We start from the raw sequence: 24842 nt of genomic DNA, 5'->3' as shown, positions 1-24842 counted from the left end.
CTAGAAGTTCAACCAAATAGGCATTCCTCATTTTTATAAATTGTTGAAATCTATGTAGAGGAACCATGAACAGCACTGAAACCTGACAGGGGTTCTAATACTTTCTTATGCCATTGAACCCCCCCCCAACAAAAAAAAAATAGTCTGCACATTTGTTTATATCCGTATATTAATGTTAAAATATGTGTAAACATATTTATTTGCCTAAAAATCTGCTTTAATGCTAAAGAGCCTCAAGGCAGGTGACCAAAGCAGTTATTTCTTCAAGGGCAGGCAGTGTCTTACCATTTTTGCATCAGGACTTGCTAAATGGAAATCTCCATTGGAGGAAATGTATAGGCTGCCATTTGTATAATCCTAAGAAACCCTTGTTGCCCAATTGTGAAGTCAAAGCAATCTCAGAACTTCTTATCTGCATTCTTGGTTTTGTTTAGGAAAACAAAATCTAATATATTAAAGTAATTTGTTACCGGCTACCATTTTCTGAATAAGATGTCCACCATGACACCATCCATATTTCTTTTATTGCAAGTTTTCTTTATTTTGTTTTGTGAGCACCTCATCAAAGGATGTATTTGTGTTATGTATACAAGAGAAATGATGTGTTATCCTAGAAACTGACAAAATAGTTGCAAGATATTCTTGGTGCTTAAACATCCATAATAATTTGTGTTTTATTGTAGATAAGCAAGTTACATATATTGATTGAAAATAAGAATTTTTCAGTGTAAGTCTATAAAGGAGATTGATAGTGTGGGGTGTGGTGATTGATTTGTGCTTGTTTGAGTGATTTCATTTGGTACAACATTTAAATGGTAACTAGATCCAACATGTCTAAAAATACAGTAAGCCATTGGCTATGAGCTGCATATACGCCTAATCACATGCTTAGAGGACAAGCTGGAAGTTTTTTCAGTGTGTTACATGTGGCTTGACTACTGATCTGGAAAAACACATATGTACTAAAGAGAAAAATAGGCAAACACTTCACATTAGGGATCATTTATTGATTCTGTCACACACGCAATTTAATGTTGAACAGGAGCAGTGAGGTATAAGGCTGCATTGATTCAAAAGTTCCTCATTTAGCTTTTATGGTAGTACTGCGGTATAAAACCTAAACCTGGCCACTTTTGTGCTTTTTTTATTGAGCGACAATGTCTCATCTACAACAAAACACATCCACATCAAAGTTGAATATTTTGACTTCTTGGCCTGCACCAGCTTACCAAACTGGCTTCCAGGTTAGGACCAGGGGTTGCAGTTGGTGAAGATCACAAGTCAAAGTTACCTGGTATTTCAGCATGAAGCAAAAGGCAAGTAAGTACTGTAGGCCAGGAATCCGAACACAAGTGTGTGGCTGGATAATGTGCTTGCTTAAATTGCAGGCCGAAAAAATATAAAATAGGCTTCACTTTTTTAGCCATGGAAACCAGACTCCATGGGTTTTTATTGTATCAAATTTTAATGATAGGCTTGTGTAATGGTAGTTTCTTTGACAATCCTTACAAAATGTTTCAGTTGCTGGCTTGCAATGAGTCACAATGCTTTATTCAGCATGTACAAACATAGGACAGGAGTTATTTTACATTTATTCACACAACATATTTAACAAATGTGTGGTTGTCTGGCCATGCCAGGTATTTAGTACCATAGCACAGCAGAGATCAGGAATTTGTAACTAATCAGTAAAGTCTGTAATATCCTCACAGTTATAATGTTGATGAGGTAGCTACACATAGCTGAACATAGATGAACAGTATAAAATGTGTTTTACTGTAGCAGATAAACAAACCTTTCATACACTAGAAGAGATATGCTGACATCAGGGGAATTTAGAGGAAAGACTTCTAAAATATTTGTTTATAATTTACAACTCTGCTTTATTGTACATCATTGTAATGTATTTTTGTGAGGTTATTAACCTACCCACACAGTGCTGTGCATGTGATCTACTCCAGCGAGGTGTACATCTACACAGTAATTAATTGGAGTTGTAAATCACATGCAGTCATGGAACAGACCTTTCAAATAAAGAAAAATTGCAGTAACAAGAGAGACTGAAAAAACATGCACTTCATAATATAAATGGCTTTTAGTTAGTAAGAAGAAAAAAACATCTGTAAATAACGCTGAAATCAATTGATATTCACATCTAACACAGAAAAATTGAGTTAAGAACTTTTCTCTTAAAAAAAGGAATACAATATTACATCCATGCATGGGTCTGTGTGATTACTTACACATTAGTAGCTTGTTTTTGAGTACCCATGAATATATTTCCATTTTGCAGCCTCCATTCTCAGAGCAATGATGACCTTTAACTTTTAACTTAAACAAACAATAAACAATTTCTTTTAGGAGCCTGTGTATCAAAAAAGTGTCTTCTATCATTTCATTGGTTCAGGTTATTCAGAATATCTCTTTGTATTGACTTGAAGTGTATGGTGCAGGCCAGCACAGCTTGTAGGACATATATGCATCATATTACATTAGTATGAACAGGGCAAATAGGATATAGGTATGTGGTCAGTCAAAACCACTCATTTCTGTTATAAATCGTTCAGTAGTTTGAAACCATCTCAATAGAAAGTGGTTGTTGTTGATGGGGAAGTTGCAAAGTGTATGACCATCTTTGGAATAATACATTCAGTGATCTCAAGTGTTTGTATTCAATAGTTGTTGTCTCTTCTACACATGTTGGGAACTTTGGTATTCTTGATTTGTAGCGATCAGATTGTAATCCACTAAAATGTTATCATGAGATAAGTTAGCTGTAGTGCTTTATATAAAGCTAGTGGAATCCAGATGCCATCTTGGTGAGTGCAATCACATACGACATGGCAAATGTCATCCATTGCATGTCTGAGTGGTGTAGAATAATGTGTGGGTGACAGAATAGTGACCCTACATTCCACTCAGTGTAGTAATTCATTGTGTTGCTTAGCAATGAATTGCAGCTGCTGCAAACAGATTTAGACAACGAAAAAAAGGATGTAGGAAGTACTGATTTGTTGCTCATTTTTGTCACCCTTGTTCTACCAAAAGCAATACATTTGTTATATTTCCCAATACAATTTTTTAATTGGCTTTCCATTTTCTGATAAGGTTGGACCTCTTCATATATCTTGAGATATAAACAGCAGCGGAGGATAGTAGTTTATGCAGATGTGGTCTGGTGTGTGTATGAATATTATCTAAACAACATTCAGACCTTTCCCCCCTACCTCTTTGGGGTGTCCCACTTATACTCCCCGTGACATTATCACAAGGCTTGTAAAGTTCTTGCAATAGCACCTGCTGGGAGTCTATTTCCTACTTCTATAGGCTGCCCTAAAACTATAGATGCAAGAGCTATTTCTATACACACAGCATGTGACTAAGCTCTTCAAAGTCAAGACAGCATGGGAAAGAATCCAAATTATACATGTAGACCAAGACAGGCTTATTATTTGAGTTCTGTAGTCTTGCCGGCAGGACTTAGGTTACTTGAGATTTCAGTCCAGCAAAGCTGCTATGTTGATTTCCCAGGTAGGAAACTAGGATCACACTGTATTCCTGGCAGGTCAACAGGTATTTTTCTTACAGCATGTTTAAAGGGATAAAACATGGAGCACTGTATATGTATTGCAGAGATGTCCAGATTTTTTCATTAATTTTTCATATTTGCCTCATGGCCACTGGTGACAGGAATATACTTTATATACTGGTACCAATGGCTTGGCCATCAAACGGAAACATTCATTTTTAGGTGGGTCTTCCTTAAGGCCTCATACATATTGATACTAAAGAAAAGTTTGGAGCATTACACATAGTACACTAGTAAGCACCCCTAACATGTCAAGGGGAAACTTATTTTACTAAGGTCCATTAGGTTTTGGGTCCTAACTGTTGATAGACTTTGTGTGTGATCAGATTTGTATTTCAACAGATACTTGATGACAATAATTAAGTGATCAAGTCACCAGGGTTGTTCAATTCTATCAGCAAATAACGACAAGCTTATTCTTTATTTGAAGGTATGCAATATGTGGGATGGGTGGAATAATTACTTTGTTTTAAGCACAGAATCAGGTCCTGATATTTAACATGTAAAGCATATCTTTTTGCTGGCTGCAGTGATGAGTTAATATGCTGGCGGCTATGAACTTGTAAATGTCTAGTGATGGGGTCAATTAACGAGCAATTAGTGTGAAATTCCACAGGCTACATATGAAGAATGATTGCAGGTATTAAAATCTTTTACCCTTACATTCTTGATTACCATTTACATTTTCCCCCTCGTTCTACTGTTCCCTGTGAATCAGTTGGCCGATACATTTTGAGCTATTGTATGAAGCAGCAGCGTATGCTGTTTGAAGTAATCTGTCATTAATTCAGATAATAAATCACACAGCTAGAACAAGAGTCTAGCAAGATTAACATCTACAATCAATTAGGAGTTACAACATTGGCTTCATTGCTGCAAATGATTATTGAGGCACTTAGTAAGTATTGCCTCACACACTTTCTTTATTTTTTAATTACAGCCTAAATTTTTAACTCTTACTGTTTCCCTAATTGTTTATGTATATGTGCTGTGTAGATTATATAAAAAAAAAACAAAAAAAAAACAACTTTTAGTAATCCCAAATTTTATCACTCCTTTAGTGTGTAATGTCAAGTGATGTTAGATATTGTGTCCTGCCGCCTGACATTATATCTGTACAAATAGTAAAATAAAAGAGAAGCCAATTATTTTAAATAGTTGCAGTGTTTTTCCTTTTTTTATTTATTATATTGTGCCTTTAGATGTGTTAGAAAACCACACACACGGCAAATTTCACTGACCAATATTTTTTTGGAAGGATAACATCATTGAGTAGATTTTCTTTAACATTTTAGCCAGTGTATCCCATGATGAGGTTATCCATGAGTGTTCAGACATGCTTGTGTAGGTATCCCGTGTACATTTCTAAGCACATATCTATGTATTGTATATTGCTCATATGTTTTTTTTCCATGCAGCAATGATCAAGCTGCATGTCAAGTACATTAAAAATCTAATATGTATATTATTTGAAGGTGCAAAGCACTTGCTAATTGAAAGCAATTAGTGTGTGATTAAATTTTGTCACAGCAATTCCCACCTTAGCTTAACAAATTGCCCGGTGTTTAATCATGCTAAAATATAGTGTGATAGTAACATCTTCTTTAAGGTAGGACGATGCTGACCTTTTTCCTTTCTGTTAACAGGACAGGGCACTGTATGGTGTTCCTGATTGTTGGCACTCAATGGTTAACAGTCTATGCATTGATATGCAGTGTGCTGAGCCTGCTGCTGCTGCCAGCACACTTGACATGGAGAGGCTTCTTTGTGCTTCTAACTCCCATGTGAGCAGCAGGTCAGCCAGTGAGTGTGAATGAGCGGCCCTTGTTTCCCCTATCTGGGTGTCTTGAACACAAAAGTCACAGAATTCTCAGCCAGGCAACAGACAGGAATCCTAAATGTCGCAGTAAAGTCATCCACACAGGGGTCATCAGACAGCATAGAATATAAAGCATTGTAAATTATGCTGACATTGCGGAAAAAGAAACTGTTAATTATACCTCAGTTTTAATGGATATGAAGATTAGTAGACTATGGTCAAATAATTGCTGTGACAATGCATTTAAAGTAATGTTTTCTATAGCAGTTTAATAAGATATTATTCACTACAACATTGTTATCTTTAATACAAATTCAGTGGTGTCAAAGCATTATTCTTTTGTCAATAAAGTGAGAACATGTCAATTATAACACAGAGCATTGCAAAGATCACAATAAGATTGACCTGCAGCAGAGCTTGATTTTTCACCTCTGCTGAATACAAAGGGCCATTCAAGTAGAACATATGCTAGTTACAGTAGCTGTGCCAAGCTTGCTGTCCCCTAGATGAATGTGTAACCTTTGATCTGCTTCTGATGGCTGTTGACTGTGGCAGCCACCCATTGTTTGGAAAGGATTAAGAAAGCGTGTCACAGCTCACAGCCAACTTTGATTTCTGCAAATTACTCAGCTGTAAGTAGCGTTCTTGGCTGTACATGGTTTCTGGTCCTATATTCAGTTGGGAACACTTCTTCAAATTCACTTAGTCTTTCTCATACATCCGGCATCTGGGCTCTGTTGTAAAGAATGTTTTTTTTGCAAAATGTAGTTTTCCAGTATTTAATCTTTAAAAAAAAGAACAGAGGATATTAGTAAGTATACACATAGACAAATGTCATTTTTTTTTTAATAGTGCATCATCTTGAAAAAAGACATGTACATGTTGGTTACAAAATTTTTTTTTTTTTTTAACATACGGTTTTTGTGATCGTATACAGGTTCAAGTATGCCTCTGTGTTACATGAAACTGATCCACCTTAGGTCAATATGCTTTTAATGTTGCAGCTTCTTTAGTATGTCCTTTACTTTGGCTGATCTAAGTATTCATGAACTGCCCTTACCAAATGAGCAGATACCCACAAGGTGAGCCAATATCAAACATTTACATGAACGCAGGTAAAGAATTTTGTGGTGGACAAGTGGTAGTTCTGATCATTAATTAAAATATTGCTTTTTACTGTAGCCATACTCATTAAATCAATGGTCACCAACCAGTGGTCCATGTGAAAAGTTTGGTGGTCCACAGAAAAATTTGGACATTATTTGCAATTTTTATGTTTTATTAATAATAAAACAAAAATAATATTCTAATAAATTCTTATGACTTATGACAATTTTAGCCTTTTTATTGCACAAAATTCACAAACTGCACTAGAGACAGATGTCAGTGTAGTCTTAAGTTGTATGAGGCAACCATTGAATACCGATTCTCATCCGATTTGTTTTATTTTCTTTGTTTATTTCTCAGATGCTTTTTTGGGTAAGTATAACCTTAACTGTGTATTTTCTTTAACTGTTATATTTAATGGTATCAAATAGTTTGACTTTGATAACTATCATTTCTTTTTTGGTCTTAAGCTGCGTACACACCTGCAATTTTTCTCGTTGGAAAGGATCTTTCACGATCCTTTCCAACGAGAAAAGACTGCAAGATGCATGAACGATCACTGTCTGTATTAGTCTGTCATTTGCAATCCCTATTTAATGTACAGCGCTGCGTAATATGTTGGCGCTATATAAATCTTGTTTAATAATAATATTTCCCATAACAATGCAAGGATAGGTAAGTAATAGTGGAATACAGTCTCCTAAATAGGGCCGGTAAGTCATACAACTAATGAGAAATAAAATACTTTTATAGTGTCCCTGCATGAGCATGAAGAAGCATTTGCAGTTTTGTGTCTTCTGCAAAATAGACTAGAATACTCTTCTTGGAGCCCCAGATAGCTCCTCATCTATCTTTATAATATAATTTACAGCAGTTCATTCTTTTTATTGTAAACAGTTATTTGCAACAGAAATGTAAGTGTGCCATTCAGCTAACCTTTGTACAAACTGAGCATGGTGATGATTCCAAGTAAATGTAGCAGCAGGTGTGATTTTCTCTTTGGTGCAGCTGTTTCTTGCAGTGGGTCACATACCAGGGGATTAACACTAGTATGTGTTTCTATTGGGTGAGCTGCAGAATTTTAGACAAAACAACGCTTGTAAACTTCTGCATCTGATAGAGTCCATACTGTAATCCTCATGTGTCTTCCTAAAATGAGGCTTTACAGAAAACTGCATAAATGTGCAGTGGCTTTTCTTTTAAAAGCCAAATTCCAGGTTTACTGATTTTCTCACTCGTACATAGTCTTATGCTGTGAAATAGCAGTCAAGCTGATAAGTAAATATAATGCATAGAAGCAGAACGACGGACAGAATGTCTGTTTCATTGGCCAAATGTGCTTGTACATTGCATTACAGCACTTTCCTCCAATCTCTAAATTTATCAGCTGGGAAGGTGAATAGTGGGTGGGTATCATTGTGATTATATGATAACCATAAAAGGATGAATCATCCCTGCATTAAAATGGAAACCATATGTCCGCATGACAAAAAGGACTTAGTAGTATGAACAATTTACGGGAAGTAGTTGGTGAGCAATTGTTTGACCACAGAACAGAAGAGGCTGAAGATGTCAGACAACTACACTTTATCCAAATACAGCTACAAAGCATTCTTCAATTTTGGGTTTATTTTTCAAAGTATGTAATAACTTTATATTATCAGAGAAAACAGTTTACATACCACATATCCAATAATACAGAGCATCCAAAAAATTGAAAAATAGAATAAACATTGCTCTATTACCTCCCCACACAGAATATACCAAAAAGAATAGTACAATTTGATGGTAAGATATCCAATAAAAAGGTGCAACAAGAAAAAAAAAATATATATTTTTTCTTTATTAATATTAATTAACAGGATTTATATAGCGCCAACAAATTATGCAGCGCTGTACATTAAATAGGGGTTGCAAATGACAGACAAATACAGACAGTGACACAGGAGGAGGAGAGGAACCTGCCCTGAAGAGCTTACAATCTAGGGGGTGGGGGAATTATCACACAATAGGAGGGGGGATATGGAGTGGTGGGAAGTAGTGAGGGTTTAGAAGACAGAAGATGGATGGGCAAGTTTTAAAAAATGGGTTTTGAGTGTTCTTTTAAATGAGAAGTAGGAGCAAGCCGAATAGGACGAGGAAGACCATTCCAGAGAGTTGGGGCAGCTCTAGAAAAGTCTTGGAGCCGTTCGTGTGACAAGGGTATGAGTGAGGAATTTATTAGTAGGTCATTGGAGGAGTGAAGAGAGCTGCTAGGGGAGTATTTTTCTACTAGGTCAGAAAGGTAAGTGGGACAAGAACATAAAATAAGAAAAGGTAGAACAATTTAATGGTTTAAGAATTTGGATGCAGGTAATGAGTGAATCAGACAGGATATAGAAAAGAAAACTATGGTCATGTTTATAATATACCACAGTCATTTAAAATGACCTAAATCAGGGGTTTGCCTGCTTTACTTCTGTGGCTTGGCTCATCATGTTTGCATGAACTACCTTTTTTATATTTCCTACATTAGTATTGAGTATTAAAGAACAAGTTATGAAAATGCTTGTTTCTTTGGGGATCAAACGCTAACCGAAATTTTCTGCAGCATTTGATTAAAAAAACAAAACTAAGGCATCCTTACCCCGAAGGAATCCCTTCTTCTTATCGTGTGTTTAATAAAAAAGATGGTGTTTATTGCTATTAAATGAATGCCTTCTTTATTGTTTTGACAGATGCAGATGAGATCACATTTTTGGAGTCTTTGTTCAAAGAATGTAAAATATTTCCAAAGGTTCACAAACTTTTTTTTTTTTTGTTTTTAAAGCTGCGTGTGTGTAAACATGTATATGTGCATATCTGTATATCTCTCATAAACTATGTATAGCATAAATTTGCTAGCACTTTTAAGCCCTACAGCGTGCTAAATTACCTACTGGTAGGCTGTCTGCCAGTCCCCTTACTTCTGGGTGATAACATCATTGTGTCAGACAGTTCACTGAAGGGTGAACAAGCCAGCTGTGAGGCACATTATTCTCCAAAAAGATAAAATTGTGCTTTCTGACACCTGTAACTATTAACACTTATTGTACCTTTAATGGGAGTTGGCAAACTTACCAGTGATCAGTGATAATACTTTGGCATGTAGAATAGTGAAAGTAGCTGTAGGCACTTGAAATAAAATAGCGTAGAGAACAAATCCTTATATAATGGCTTTTTTCAGTGTATGTGGTAAACTCAAATGTAACCTTTCTGTGCCTTCGACCCCAAGTGACGCTGTTCTCAAAAGATGTTGTTTTATGAGGTGTAGCTAAAGAGCTTAAAAAAATGGCCAGGCAATGAAACGCCCACCACTACCACTTTGCTTTGTTGCCATTGCTGCCATTTTCTTCCTGTCTTCATTTTTTTCAAGATTCTAGGTCTGTCTTCACCATTAGTTTTACCTCAAATCCCATGATTCTCATGTTTATTGACTGAAATTATTTTGTCCTGGCATCTAACTTGGATTAACAAAGCCTGAACTTCACATGCGTCACAGTCAATGTGCTTTTAGGAAAAATTGTAGGTAGGTAGGGAACAGGACACACATGAAACCTCTCCTGCCATAAAACCTGTTTATATTCAAATACCTTCCTCATAGAAATATTAGCCAGTCTAATAAAGAAAAGGCAATCTATTCTATATGACGGTTCTGTGCCCTGTGCGGCCACAAGATGGTTTTATCCTGTACACAAGCAAGAAAAAACTTTTCTAAGAGACTGCTTGCCAATTTGTTGTATCAATTACTATATCCCCCGCAGGGAAACTTTTTTTTATGGGAAATATAAACTCAAGCGCTGCCACATGTGGGGAAAAAAGCTATAAAGATGATGGGAATAATGTGAGCTGTTCTGTGTTCACAGTGATTTATTGAGGTGCCTGCTTCTTATTGTCTGTGATAGGAATGTAATGAACTGAGTCCAGGAGGGAGTTGACAGGGTTGTACTTAGAAAAGAGCCTCCTTTATGGATTTGGCATGTCAGGAATGAACTAGTTTGTACTAATATTGTATAATCATGCCTTCATATCATTGTACTATATCTGTGCTGGTGTGTATATATATTCCACAACAGTTCACCAAACTTTTCCTCCTCTTGTCTAACCCAGGCTGGGAAAATGAAGAGACATTTTACTATAGTGGACTAATTAAAATTTTTAATTTTATAGTATCCAAATTATTCTATATAAAAAAGCTAGCACGTTCTTCAGAATAACATGCTAATAATTTACTTTTCTATCAAAACAATGCTATTTTGACAAAGCTCTGAAAGAGTTTCTTTATATAAATAATTTTTATTTTCCAAGTACCTGCACTTTTCTGAAATCTTTTCCTATTGATAGAGTTGATATGTTTATTCAGAAATGAGACTGACAGGGGTAGTGCTCATTATGAAAAATGGTGGACAAGAAGGGAAGAATATATTGGTGTTCTCTTAGGAAGGGGGAACTCTGGCACTAAAGAGTCCATGGAGCCAAGCAGCCATATAAACTGCTTCTGTGACATGACACATAAGTAATCTGTTTTATAAATATGTGTAGTAATGTAGTATATAGTGTCAAGAGCTCAAGATTATATACTGTAGGTTACAGTTCCTTTATTGTGGTCCCTGCATTAGTTTTCTTTTTAAGGGAAAATAGAGAAAATATAGTACAATAATTGTTCACTCTTCTATTGTTCTTGTAGTAATGTCTACACTATACTGAACCTTCCAACAACATTATCGCATTTCCGGCTATTTTGTGTGAACTACACAGCAATGCTCAAAAAAAGAAGGTGATCAGTGTGGCGGGCATTGGTAATCCAAAGACAACATTACTTCTCTATAGATACAACATGGTTGCGAGAGCATAGTCTACCTTGGACAGAACATGTTACATGGCCAGATTACCAGGTGGAAAAAAAAAGTTGTTGTGACCACTGCATCTAAGGACTAAGGATATATTCAATAGGTGGTTTTGTTTTTAGGTATGATTTCATTTCTAAAATATTCCTGAATTTTTCACACCAATTTTTATAACTTTATTTTCTTACCCATACATAATACTTCATGGATAGGGAAAATCTGTTTACTTTTCTTACCGGAAACAAAGACTTAAGATATGATATGGTTGCTTTGGTTCTTTTTTTTTTTGCCTACTACATGACCCACTTAGTTTCTGCTGCTTGCTAGCTTAGCAGTAGGACGGTAATATGCAAATTGATGTAACAGAGCAGCATCTTTAATTAGCCAAGCTCTGGATTAGACATGTTTCGGTGTGCATGAGTTGCCATCAACAGACTTCTTGTGCCAGTGCTTTAGTCAGCAGCTTCAGCAAACAAACATGTCTCTTCACATTTGCTTAGCTGTCTGACTGTTGGGGCTTTCATTTGCATTGGAAATGGGATTTAATGTATTGTGTAAGGGCATCCTGATAATTACCCTGTTAAATTTCTGGCACTGGTTTGAGTTGATCCTATCTCCCTTCAACAGCTTGACCCTTTTATCCAACCACATTGGTGTAGAATTTTGTACTGATTACAGGGAAGAACTAGTGTTCAGTCACCATGACCCTAGCATATTAATTATATGTTGCTTAACTTGTTTGTGCTCTGGAGTATAGGTACATTGTGCCAGCCTAGTGGTGATGTCCATGAAGTGTTTTACTTTGTGTCAGTGTAAGACTCTGTGTCTGCATGTATGCAAACTGTCTTATCTACAAAAACATTTGTATTCTGTGTAGTTAAGCTACGTACACACGTCAAATTTTTCTTGCCCGATAATCGGCATTGGCCAGATATCGGGCGAGAATCTGGCGTGTGTACAGCCCACGTCATTCATCGTCCTCGGATCCGTCCTGGCAGATCCATGAAGGATGAGCTATCCCAATGCAAGAGAAGGGGGAGAGCGCGCAGCAGGGTGCCGCTCCGTCACTCTCCCCCGCCCCGCGCCATAGAGCAGAACGGTGCTGTATGTACAGCACTCATTCATGCATAATGCGGTTCTTATCGTTGGAAAGTATCATTAAAGATCCTTTCCAACGACAAGAATTGCACGTGTGTATGCGGCTTTAGTCTTGTGACCCTTAAACTGCTCCCAAATGGCATAGTCTGTTTAGTGACCTAATTTTTCTGTACACCTTGGCCCAAGACCTAGTCCAGCTTGTGGTTGGACATTGAGCTTACTTATTATGTCATACCTGCATTTGTTCCTCCAATAGGCAATCGTCTTGCACATAATAGATAGCACTGTGCATGCAGTAAAGCTTAACAGGCTTGCAGGCCTCCTGTCATCATTACACAACATTGATGTGAGGGTTGGATAATGGAACCAGGATGAGCCACAAAGGCATTGCAGAGGTGCCTAAGAGTGCCAGCGGCTGTGGTGCTGGAATGTAGCAATGGTAGAAGAGACATGGTTGCTAGAGAAGTGTAAGGGTTCATTCACACTTGACAACCAAATGCACAGATTTCATTGGCTGGCTATAGAGTGGAAGATCTTTTCATGACATCAATCAGTGGATCTTTTACCGTCAGCTGTGTAGGAACAGACAGGCAGCATATGTATGTATATATACAGCTCCCTCATATATATACGGTATATATAAACTCCGCTTTGGTTGTACAGAAAAGGTCCATAGTTCCACCTCACAGGAAAAACATGAGTAGTGTATATTTTATACATGAAAAGTATAACAATTTCATACTTAACATCTCCAGCATGTAACACTATTACAAAAAGGGTCCAAATCTCTAAAATCTTCCTACATTTGCCTTTGCTTAGAACAGTGGCTGAGTAAAAGCAACTTATCACAAGAAAAGCAATTTCTCAAATCAAAAACCCTTCAATAATTTAAGACATGTGTTGCTGGATTTCTCTTTGCTTTGCTATGAAAGTAAAGCCTGCAGCGGAGCAAAGGGTAGAGTATGTGCGTACCATCTAATCAAGTGTGAAAGCTAACATTGTGTCTATAGATCTTATGGAAATGTGAGTCAAGGTCATTGTACTTGACCGCTGCTCAACAGCATGGTTTTTTTCCAGAGATGGTAATAAGCTGTGACTGGCTGGCTGATTGTCCTGGCATCCTGTAACTTGCAGTCCACCAGCAGCTTGTAGAGTTTCTCACAGATTTTAGTAAATTTATTGGTACTAAGAATTTTTTTTGTCCAATTGAATTCCAACATTTGGACTGGGGTTTCGGGACAGTTGTTTTAGACGCCGATACATAACTTCTGTCATTCTCTGTGCACCATTAAATCTATTTATTTAATTAGCACTGGGAATCAGTAATCAGTGTTGTTGCATAGTCACAGGAAACTTATTATTTGCATTAAGCGAAGTGATGAATTAAAAAGTCACATGGTATATTTAACAAATCATAAAAAGACCAATTTACTTATTATATACCTAGGAGCATACATAGATGGGTACATGGGAGCAGCCATATTTGATTTTTAATAAAGTCTGCATCCAGCGATATTATTTTTCATTATTTTTGATTTTCCTATTTTCCCAATACAAACCCATGGAGGGAAGACATTTTCTGGAGGATTAAAACCAATAAGATAAAAACATGGAAACTGGAAAAATGTAATATTTCTTGGCATATACCCACCCATTTTTATTATCCACACCAATTTGTTTCCCTATTACAATACACAGGTCTGTTGATAGGTTACATGGGCACTGTTTATTGCTATGTGGATATGGGCAGACATGCTTTGCTCTCATAGCATGTAGTCTAGGGGCTGTGGTATAGCACTAGGAGGGGAAATAAACCCCAGGAAATGTGAACTGTTTTCTTTCCAGAAAACGGTCTGTTCTGATCAGCTAGTCTTCTGAGCTAAACACCCCTGAACAACTCCACACACAGATTGTGCACCTCCATGTTGATTGTATCCTGATCAAGGTTCCTCTGCAGCTTGTGATTTAATAATGAAAGAGCTGTATTCCTTCTTGTGAGCTAACAATTAGAATGACAGTATTAGTTAAGGGACATGTTTAATATGTTTATTTCTGGTAATGAATACATTAATGTATAAATGTTGTTTTCAATATATATATATATATATATATATATATATATATATATATATATATATATCTAAAAACTTTTTTTTTTTAATATCCAGAGTGATTTGAATTGTTTTAGGCCCCATATCCATACGCCTCATGCAGGGGAGCACATTCCTTGTGACCACAAAAACTCTGATAGCTGGAACAGAAATAGTCAGCTTATCCAAAAACCACTGCCATTACATCATCCCTCTGCGTATCAAAACACAAATAAACGTGAAGACTGGCTGTGCTCCACACTGTGGTTCAGTTTATTTCAGTTTCCTTGAGTGTTTGACAGTGAGAAGAGACATATTGCTGAAGGTACTTCTGGCTGCCTGTATGTATGAGGTTGTGTTTCAGTGTGATTTAGTAAGTGGTAAATAGAAAGGACTACACTAAAAACCATGCTCAGATCCAATCTAAGGCTTGATTTTTATTTATTTTTTTTAGTTTTAGCCATCTCTGGGAGGTTTATAATATTTAGGACCTCAGTAATTTTCTTTGATCACAAAAACCCTGCTTGATGTATTGTATTTCTGCAGCAGATTAAAATTCCTCCTGCTGCTTCCGACAGAGCTAGCAGATCGCAGGCAGTGGCTTGCACTACACTATGTCAATATCGTTACTGAACAGGGTTTGCTAAATACAAGTAGATGTGTACACAAAGGAGCTGTTCACCATGGACTCATTTTAATGAGGATGTATAGAGTGAAGCATAAGATCAGAGACTCCACATATAGCAATGTTGCAGTGATGATGCAAACAAGCCTGAGAAATCTTCGCTGTGAGCCGTCTAATGAGTGTGGAGGGAACCATTATATACACGTAGCAACCAGTGCCATATTTTATTACTCTTATTTAATTAACTTCTCCTGTGTTCAGTTGAAGTGATAATATTCTTTTTATGGTAAGCATTTCAGTTGGGGCTTTTAACAAGAGATTGTCCATCCATTTGTACAGTCTCTCTTGGCATGGTTCAGTCCACGTTTAGTGCTGTATGTACACTAGTGAATGTTTTATGATAAAATGACATTCGCAAAAGACATTACTACACGGGTAAACTTGAATGATCCCTATATTATCAGTTGTTTAGGTGTTAGGAGGGTAAAAGTCGATCCACAAACATTTATACCACAAGCTTCAAGATGAATGAATGGTGCCTGGCTGTGTTTTTTCCATAGGAAATGACAGTGGTTATGCCTGCTTAGTTGTTTGTTGATCTACCAGGACAATGTTTGGGGGCAGCTAGAGTAGCTATAAGATCTCAAACCATTACAGGTAACGAAAAAGGCAGAAGGGTCCCCATGCCGTAGGTGCTCATCTATAGGCAAGCACAATAACACAGTTATTTCAATTGGGAAAGTTCCATTCTAAAGACAATACTTAAAGTTTACTCTAATCAACATAATAGCTTTGGACATTTTACTAATACACAGGTTAGCTGTTTGTATTTCTACTGATGCCACATGTATTTCTACTGATGCCAAATCATATAGAAGACATAAAAATACGGATGCCTCCTAGATACGAAAAGGGGTTACTGCTGCTGAATGGACGGAGGCTGGATGGGGCATGGGGGGACGTTTCATTGCCCGCTCACCACACAGCCTTACAGTAGAGGTGACTGTGAGGTGGGTAGGTGGCGAGCCGCTCCTCTCCACCCCCATTCATTTTTAATAGGAAGCCTGCTTGTACTGCACATACATAGCAGGAAGTTGAGTGGTGCCTTCCTGCTGTTTGATAGTCTGTGCAGTGCAGTGCTGTGCAGAAGAGCTCATCTTCACTCCCTTCATCCTCTTTATCAAGTTCTACCAACATTGTTTAAGGCTGTACTGTATACTGTACAGTGTACTGTATTTAAAAATGTTTAAGCATTTACTGTACATGCACAGAAAGGAAAAAATAAACATGTTGAGACAAACATCTGTCCTCTTTGCATTTATTAAAATAATGTATATGTTTAGACTTACATACAAATTCATCTTATAAACAAACCTACAGTTCCTATCTCGTATGTAACCCGGGGACTACCTGTACATAGATGAGTCTCAATTGTTATTTGTTCGACGCGTTTCATTGACTTAAGTCCACTTTCCCAGGAACTCAACTGAGATCTATAAATATTATACAAACAAAAATGCATGCTTGGATATATAGGCATCATAGATGAACATATCACTTTAGTAAATGTAAAATAATGAAACTAAAAACTCACCGTAACCATGAAGAATCTTCTCTAGGTAACAGTCTCCCCAAAAAGGCAAGGGATGATAATCAACATGATAGCTTTAGACATTTGCTTTAAAGAAGAACTACAAATGAGAGGTGAAATAAGCTGTCCTTGCTGAATTCATTATAAAGACTGCCAATGACCCAAATGTAGAGCTGATCCTTTGGTTTAAGTATTTTTACTGACACACCTGAAACAAGCATTTAGTTTTTGCATTAATCTGAACACCTGAGCCACATTGTTATTCTGAAGGTTTTAAAGACAAGATAAAAAACCTAACCAGGCAACCTGAAAATTTAGGTTTAGTTATAGGTTTAGCGTAGGTCCGCTTTAAATTAATTCTGTCATACAGTGATGGTCTGATAAGCAGTTGCCATGCTTTGCAACTCTCATGTTTATGCTAAAGTTTAGGGGATTACTGAGCAAAAACAGAAGTGTGTAGGTTGTGTAAAAGATAATGTGCTATGTGGTGCTATATATATCTTTCCTTAGCTAAATGCTGTAAAAGTGCAGGATGTCCATTAAAAGGACTCTGATGCAAGCAGGATCTGTTCTAGTTACAGCGTCATCAGCTGAGTAATCAGGAGGTCTCTTACTCTCCAGCATCATGCAGCTTTGCCTTGCTTTTCCTATGCTGCCACTAGGCATTAATAAGCACACGGCACATTCTTTGCATAGACAAATATCTGTGATATTTGTGTTTGCTTTCTCCTTTCGGGTCTAAGAGGCTTGTAATAAGGCAAAATTTGCCAGCTGAGGTTCTTGAGAACTTTACACAAGTTGCTTTGCCGAGAATACCACCAGTGGTACAGTACAACCTATTTCATGAGTTACCTGTACTGTGTTTATTCACACCCAGACAAATTAGTGCATTTTTAAACTTGTGCAAATGGCTGAAATTTGCAGATAGAACTTTCTATTTTAATCTAAAAATATTAATCCTAAAACCAGATATATGTAAACATTTAAGACGGTAAAGCACCATACATTCCGTGTTACATGGTAAAAGTCTTTCAAATGGATTTCCTTTAAAGTGTTATCTATGCAGACCTGTACAGTGCTCAACCCAGAATTTTTTTTTAAGCAGGGTGGGAAGAAATTGTAGGTGGGTGGCAGCCCCTGTATTGTGACCAAACTTTTTAGTAACCACCCAAAAACAGCCAGGTGGGTGCTAAAAAGTGCCGGGTGGTGCACCCAGCTAAAAAGGCCTGGGGAGAACCCTGCTGTAAGACTGAGCAATGGAGACAGTAGTCCCAAATAACATGTTACATAATGTAACAATAGAACCACTTTATATTTACCCTGTGTGATTTTCCTCAAAATTCAGCTCCATAGCTATCAGGAAGTGATAGAAAAGTGAAATAATAAATGATGATGAAGAGCAAAACATTTTTCTGCTGACATTACATATCTATTATCACATTCCAAGTGGGACATTAGGTCTTTTTTTTTTTGTGTGTGTTAAGTACTGGGCTCACATATGACTACTCCAGAATGTAGATAATCACTTTGTGCTTCCTGAAATAGAGAGGCTGCAGCTCTTGTAGTCATGCCAGAGGTTGCAGAGAATCTGTCCCTTTTCATTACTATGTTGGCCTTGACATAAAGCATTCTCTGTCCCTCAGTGCATCGGCTTCCTGTTTTGATCTCTTTCTTTAAGCTTTGATGTAATCCAGTTTTCTGCACACAGTAAAACGATCCCATCCTTACAAAGTAAATATTGCTCTGTTTCAAATGTTTCTGATCTGTAAGCTTGTCAGTTAAGGCATTCCCTCGGTCTGTGCCCATGCATCTTTGTTTTCACACACTGATAATAAATCCTGATTGGTTGATATTGCCAATACCTCTGCAAAATGGATGATATGTACATGTTGGTTCTGGTCTTGTGCATATATTGGTATTGTAAGGTTAAAAGGCGCATTTTCCAAATGTGATACACTGGCTTTTCTGCTGTCACGGACTCTTGGGTGTCATTCTTTGCCTTATCAGAATGTGGACACAGCTGAGTAAAGTATCATGCGTCTCTATCTTTCTGCTAGAAACCATATATGAAATTTTTATTGCAATTTATTATTCTGCAGTTGTGGTCCTGAAAAGTCAAGGAGTAACCTTGGAGATGATGTTTTCATTTTTTATGTCCTATTCTGGATTTGTTGTTTGTGCTCCTACTCATGCTTCTCATCACATACTTTCAAGGCCTATATGATATGGAAGGTACACAGAACCTTGACATTGAAATCAAGCAAGCACCTTAATCATTTTTTCAGGGTTGGTACCACTATGTGTACAGAGCATTGGTCAGTATAATCAGTATCTCGGCGTGTGTGTGTGTGTGTGTGTGTGTGTGTGTGTGTGTGTGTATATATCATTTTCCACTTGGTCTCTTTGAGTATTATTCAAGGTGTGTAATGTTAGTAGGCTTTTATTTGACAGAAAGTATTATTGTATTGTAATTTAGTCATATGCTCAAAACGTCATATAAAGCAAATAAATACTAATGCTAGCAAAAAAAGTCATGCATATGAATTTTTATTTATATACTGCTGATCAGTGGATTTATTGTTTGCACAGCCACAGGTATACATGGTAATAATAATGTTCTCCTGACAAATGAAAACTACCCACTGGGATACAAGACAACAGTAAATACCTGACTGAGATTTAGCCCTTCTTTTTGTATCCAGAAAGTTAAAACTAAAATTAAGTTAAAAAAAATAAATCTTGCCTGGGTTTCCAGTTCATTCTAAGGAAACATTTATTGGGTAGGAAGCAGATAATCACAATACATGTCATCCTTCTTATTTTATATTGTTTTCATAATGTATGTGTCAGACGTCCCTGAAATGTTCTATCAGGACACTGGCATCTCTTACAAGGTAGTAGAATTATAGGCAATGTAAAGTTTAATATTTTGGGTCACTATTACTGTATTTGTGTGGATTTTGTTGGCTGCTCTGGTGGTAATCCTTTTTGATTCCCAGTAAGCAGCTGTGAAGTCACTAATGAAGTCCCTGCAGAGCTGTCATCTCTCAAGCTTAAGAGCATTCTGATTATGAGCAGAAAAAACTGTCAGGCTTATATATATTGTTTCCCATGGACCTTTGTGGATCAGAGACATAATGTGTAGCAGCCACTGTACAATTTGGATTAAGCATTTTTCAAATTTCTAACAAATTAATCAGTGTGTATACGAATCAGTAATGCTGAGAGAGATGCCACTTAAATGCTAGGCTAAAGTAGTGAATGATGCTGTTTATTGTTAAATAGAACACCTGTTTGTTGTATGTCAGGAATGCATAGCCATTTAATCTTCATTTTATAATTTTGTTATGAACAAACAGACCACATTAAGGGGGCCTGACTGCAATGGGTTCACGTATAACAAAATCCAACTATATGAATAATGTCTAAAACCTCAACTATGAATGTAGGGCTGTGTATCCTGTGCTTGTTATGTGATATAAGTAGAAATTGCCCAGAGCAGCTTTTCCAACTATTACTCCTGAAAAAAATTATTGGAATAGCACTTAACTTCATCAATATTACCTTCGACCTGTTTGTTTTAAATGATTTTTTTCAAATCCATGGATGTACTGTGTTTTCCCAATTATGCTTCCCTTATACATATCCTTAATACTACAAAAGAATTTCTTATTATCATGAACATAAAAAGATCTGTATACCTATTGGAGATTTTGCACTGGGACACTAACAGCCTTTGTATTCCTGCACAAACTTTTTTTTCTAATTCCCTAACCAATATGTGTACTATGAGAGAATGTTTTCCATTTTATTATTTTTTTTCATAATGACATACTGAAAACATGCAAAAGGAGCATCCCTAGTCCTTACTGTTCAAGCAAAATATACAATAGTGTGCTAGGGCTTGACTATTGATGTGACTGAGAACAGTTAGTTTCCCTGTTAGAAAGAAAACTCTTCATTTAACATTGAAATTAAATTCTGTGTAGCATTTGAAATAATTGCATTTATTTCATTGTTTGAATTTACTTAATAACTTGTCAATGGTTTCTTAATTTTTGCAGAAAGATCTGGCATTAAAACCTCCAGAAAGGAAAGAGAAGTGGGAAAGGCATCCTAGCAAAAAATCCAGAGAGTCAGGGAAATATATCTCTGCAGAGCCAAGTGAAAATGGACACAATCATGATGCAGGCAGCTCAGAAAGAGAGATGGAAAGAGGAAAGGAGCGTGACAAGAAAAAATACCCTCTCAAGACATTCAATCAGGTAAGGCGTCAAATAATTCATTATACATGATGTGTGCTGATTACCCCCCCGGCTTTAAAGATGATCATTGTGGCATTTTGTAAACTGTTAAGTCCAGGTTTTTTTTTAAAGGAAGTCTTTAAGAAAAGAATTATGGAAACAGCCATCTCTGACCTTCTTCTGAATGTGGTATTTGCTTGGTTGTTATATTGTAAGAATTTATAGTAGTTAGAACAAATACTCAGAGTAGGCAAATATAGAACTCTCAATGTCTGCAAACTTGTTTGGGGTCATTGGCTCGAAGTATTAACTCAAAAGAGGTTAGCATGAGAGCCAGGTAACTGGGGTTTTAGAGAGGAGAGCAGTGGCATCCTCTATATTTCTGTTACAATGAATTTCACTTATCAGCCAACCAGGCTCTTGATGAGTTTGATGGAATATAAAGCGAAAATGGTCCTCAATGAGTTTTACATACTGGATTCTTTCTAAAGCTCAGGTATGCTACAGACATGCCATGTGTGAATGGGTGAATCCTTCAGACTTGGATATACAGCATATTGAGCTGAAGTATCTCTTTGAGACCCTCTCTTCAACAATACATACATATAAGAAAATGCCACTATAAGTACAAACTTAAACAGACAAAACGGACCACTGTATTTTAGAGGAATACATCCCCCACCCAACATCCCATGGGAGCTTTTAAAAAGGAAACACGATTATGAACTGTAATGAAAGTACACAGTTACAGTTCTATCCAACCTATCTTTCCAGAACTATCCATTTTACATCTGTCTGTTAGAAAAATTCTAAAAATTTTTGCAGATCCTGGCACTTGAGGATTGGAGTTGGACAGCCCTGACATGCACATGCAAAGCAGATACACCTGTGTTTAATATGGTAAAGCTTATGGCTTTGAAGTTCTGTATTTCCCTGTGACCACGGATCTGCTATCCAGTGTCAGAGTTAATTTCAACAGACAAATGGGCAAAATGTAGGTTAAACTGAATAATTTTTTTATCTAAAAGTTACCAGTCTATGTATATCAAATAAACGAGAGAGCAGCCAGAACCTTTATAAGGTCATCACATCATTCTATTCTATTCCATGATTGCAGTTCACCTTTAACCCAACTCCAGACACAATAAAGATTAAAAAAAATTATTTTATTCCAAAAGCACCCTTGTTGTGCAGGCTTTCTGCTTCTTCCTTGAAATCTGCCCTTTTATACTCTAGGTAGAAACTACTCCCAGTATATTCCTGGGCCGCTCAGGTGTTAGCACTGCATGACCCCAGCACCATGGATGTATCTTCATCTCTCTATTATCATTACTGTTCACAAAACAAGGCCTGGAGCATTTGTTATTTTGTTGTAGCTTTCACACAGGCAGACATAGTCTATGAACCCCCCTCGCCTCCAGGGGTTGGGATATAGAGGACACCTTAATAGGGGTTTACTTAATAAACACTGTTTTGAGATGATGACGTGCAAGACCTTTTTTATATTTAGGTAATTACAATAGGACAGCCCTGGATTGTGTGTAAACGTGCACATAAGTGTTTTGCTAATATTATCATGTCTGTGGTTATTTGGTGAATATAGATTAATGGGTTTCTGAGAGGTGGTGCAAAAATCTTTCCAACACCAAACTATAAACTATGCATCTGGCCCACAGCCCCTTTTAGGATATTTAACATTTTTAAACTTAAAAGCTATGGGCTATGGCTGTTTATGCCATTTTGTTTGAGTGAACTGGGCTAATAAGGAAAAAATATTTCACGTTTGAAACGAAAATATATGAGCTTGTTTTAGAACAAATGAACTCTTTTGCCCTGTGTATATCTGTGTGTGTATAATTCTATCATCTGTTTTGAACGTGCTGGAAAAATTTGTTTGGCACTGTTGCTTTTGGAATGAAGCAAGCGTTTAAAAAGGACTTCAATCATCATAATCTGGTTGCAGTGGCTGCTACATTATTAATCAAACAAAATGGGTTTTCTATGGAAACTGTAAATGGTTTGTAGTGTGTTCTGCTGTACAAGGTGGTACTGTAAACCAGAGTGTAGCCATGTATACATGTATTCTCTGCAAGTACAGTCACACTCATGGGTAGGCTTTTGGCAAATTAAAGCTAGCACATTGCTCCCCAATTCTGTCAAGTCTGTGAATTATTTGTGTCAGTTTGTCAGGAGAAGGGGGTAGATGAGGTCTGCAAGGTCTCAGGGAAAGGAGCAGCACCACACTGTGAAGAGGGCACAGATGGTTGTCCCTTCTACTGCAACAGTAATCTGTGGCTGCATCAAATTCACAGCTGCTCACCCAATCCACCGGGAGATCCCCAGCTCAGAATGAAGGAAAAGAAAGGCAGCATGGCGAATTTAATGCATCTAATCTCAGGCCAGCATACAATGTAGCTGCTTTTCCATTAGAAGAACTTGCTTCAGTAGCTTTTAAATATTGGCATCTGACTAAATATAATAGACCCATAAAAAAAATATATTTTTTCTTCAAATTGTTTACTTCCTGTAAATTATGTACAAGCATTCCAAATCTTTTAAACTATGTCACACTCATATAATAATATATATTAAATTAATTATGTTTTAAATAAATAAACCTGCACAGCAGTTTTTTTTTTTTTTTGGGCGGAAGGACCTTGTTGTTCTGTTAATTTTCATATTTTGAACCAATTATATATTCACACCAAAATAAATCATTAAGTTTTAGTTTGCAGAAAGTGGTTTGACTCTCCTATCAGCCATAGAAGGACTTGGTAACAAATTAATGCAACCCTAGATGGAAATAAATGTTGTGTACATGACATACATATCAAAAATACAGAGAATGAGTGCTGCAATCATAACTAAAGGCAGTCCAAAAATATATTGTAACTTTTTTTTTTTTATTTGCTGGACTTCATATGATATATCTTTTTGAAGTTAAGCTTTAACATTGTCAGGTTAATAACCTTATCCTATGATCTGAATCATTTTAGTGGTATGTGACAGAAGTAATAAGATTGCAAGTCTTTGCTATAAACTCTGTGCATAACAAAAATCATATTTACTATTTAAACTGCCAGGAATTTAAGGTTCTGGTGGTCCAGCATATTCATTTGGTAGCTGCCACCTATGTAAATCATTTTCTATTTGTTCTGCTAGTGATAATTGGTTTGATTTCTCAGCATCCAGCTATGCAAACAAGGAAGTGTACAGCCAGACTCTGACAGCAGGAAATGAACTCCTTTACAGTCCACAGGAAAAGTTAAATGTTCATGACACAGTGACTTTATGGTAGCATAAAGAAAACATTTTGCTTTGTTTGTGTCCCCCTTTTTCCTTCCCACAGAATGGCTGTGAATTGAATGATTTATCACAATAAGCATACATAAGGGCTTACACTTCATGTTTCTGGGATAGTAATAGGGAATCCTTTCAGGCACACTTGGCTATTTTAATTTTTTGCCTATCTAGACATGAAGAAATGGCAGAAATACTTTTGCGGATCAACCAGGGGCAGAAATTTGACACAGCTTCTACTTGACTCATAGGTATCTCACACAGGGAACAGCAGTATATTTTGAATCTTGCTTGTTTTTCCATGCCAATGACCTTTAGATCACCACAGGTGTTCCACTGATGTGTTCCATACTGGATTGCTTTAGGCAATATCTGCAGGTTTTCATAGGACTCCTTTAGATGAACAGAATCTGTGATAATTGGGTGACGTTGTGAAGGAAACACAGACATAACAAAACCTGTCTGGATAAATACTAAAATTTCTAGGCATGATAGCAACTTAAATCAATTGCAA

General features: G+C 36.8%; 1 protein-coding gene across 1 annotated transcript in view; it reads left to right on the top strand.

The window, feature by feature from the left end:
* Nucleotides 1-24842, top strand: part of FBRSL1 (fibrosin like 1) — a 272324-nt gene that overhangs the window by 52695 nt on the left and 194787 nt on the right. The window contains exon 2 of the mRNA XM_072413928.1: nt 20849-21049. Within this exon, the coding sequence (XP_072270029.1) occupies nt 20849-21049 (201 nt within the window). The remainder of the gene's footprint in view (nt 1-20848; nt 21050-24842) is intronic.

The sequence above is a fragment of the Pyxicephalus adspersus genome, chromosome 6, assembly GCF_032062135.1.
Source record: "Pyxicephalus adspersus chromosome 6, UCB_Pads_2.0, whole genome shotgun sequence".
In the NCBI taxonomy this organism is placed as follows: Eukaryota; Metazoa; Chordata; class Amphibia; order Anura; family Pyxicephalidae; genus Pyxicephalus; species Pyxicephalus adspersus.
Note: the sequence above shows the minus strand (reverse complement) of the source record. Positions and strands in the feature narration are given on the sequence as shown.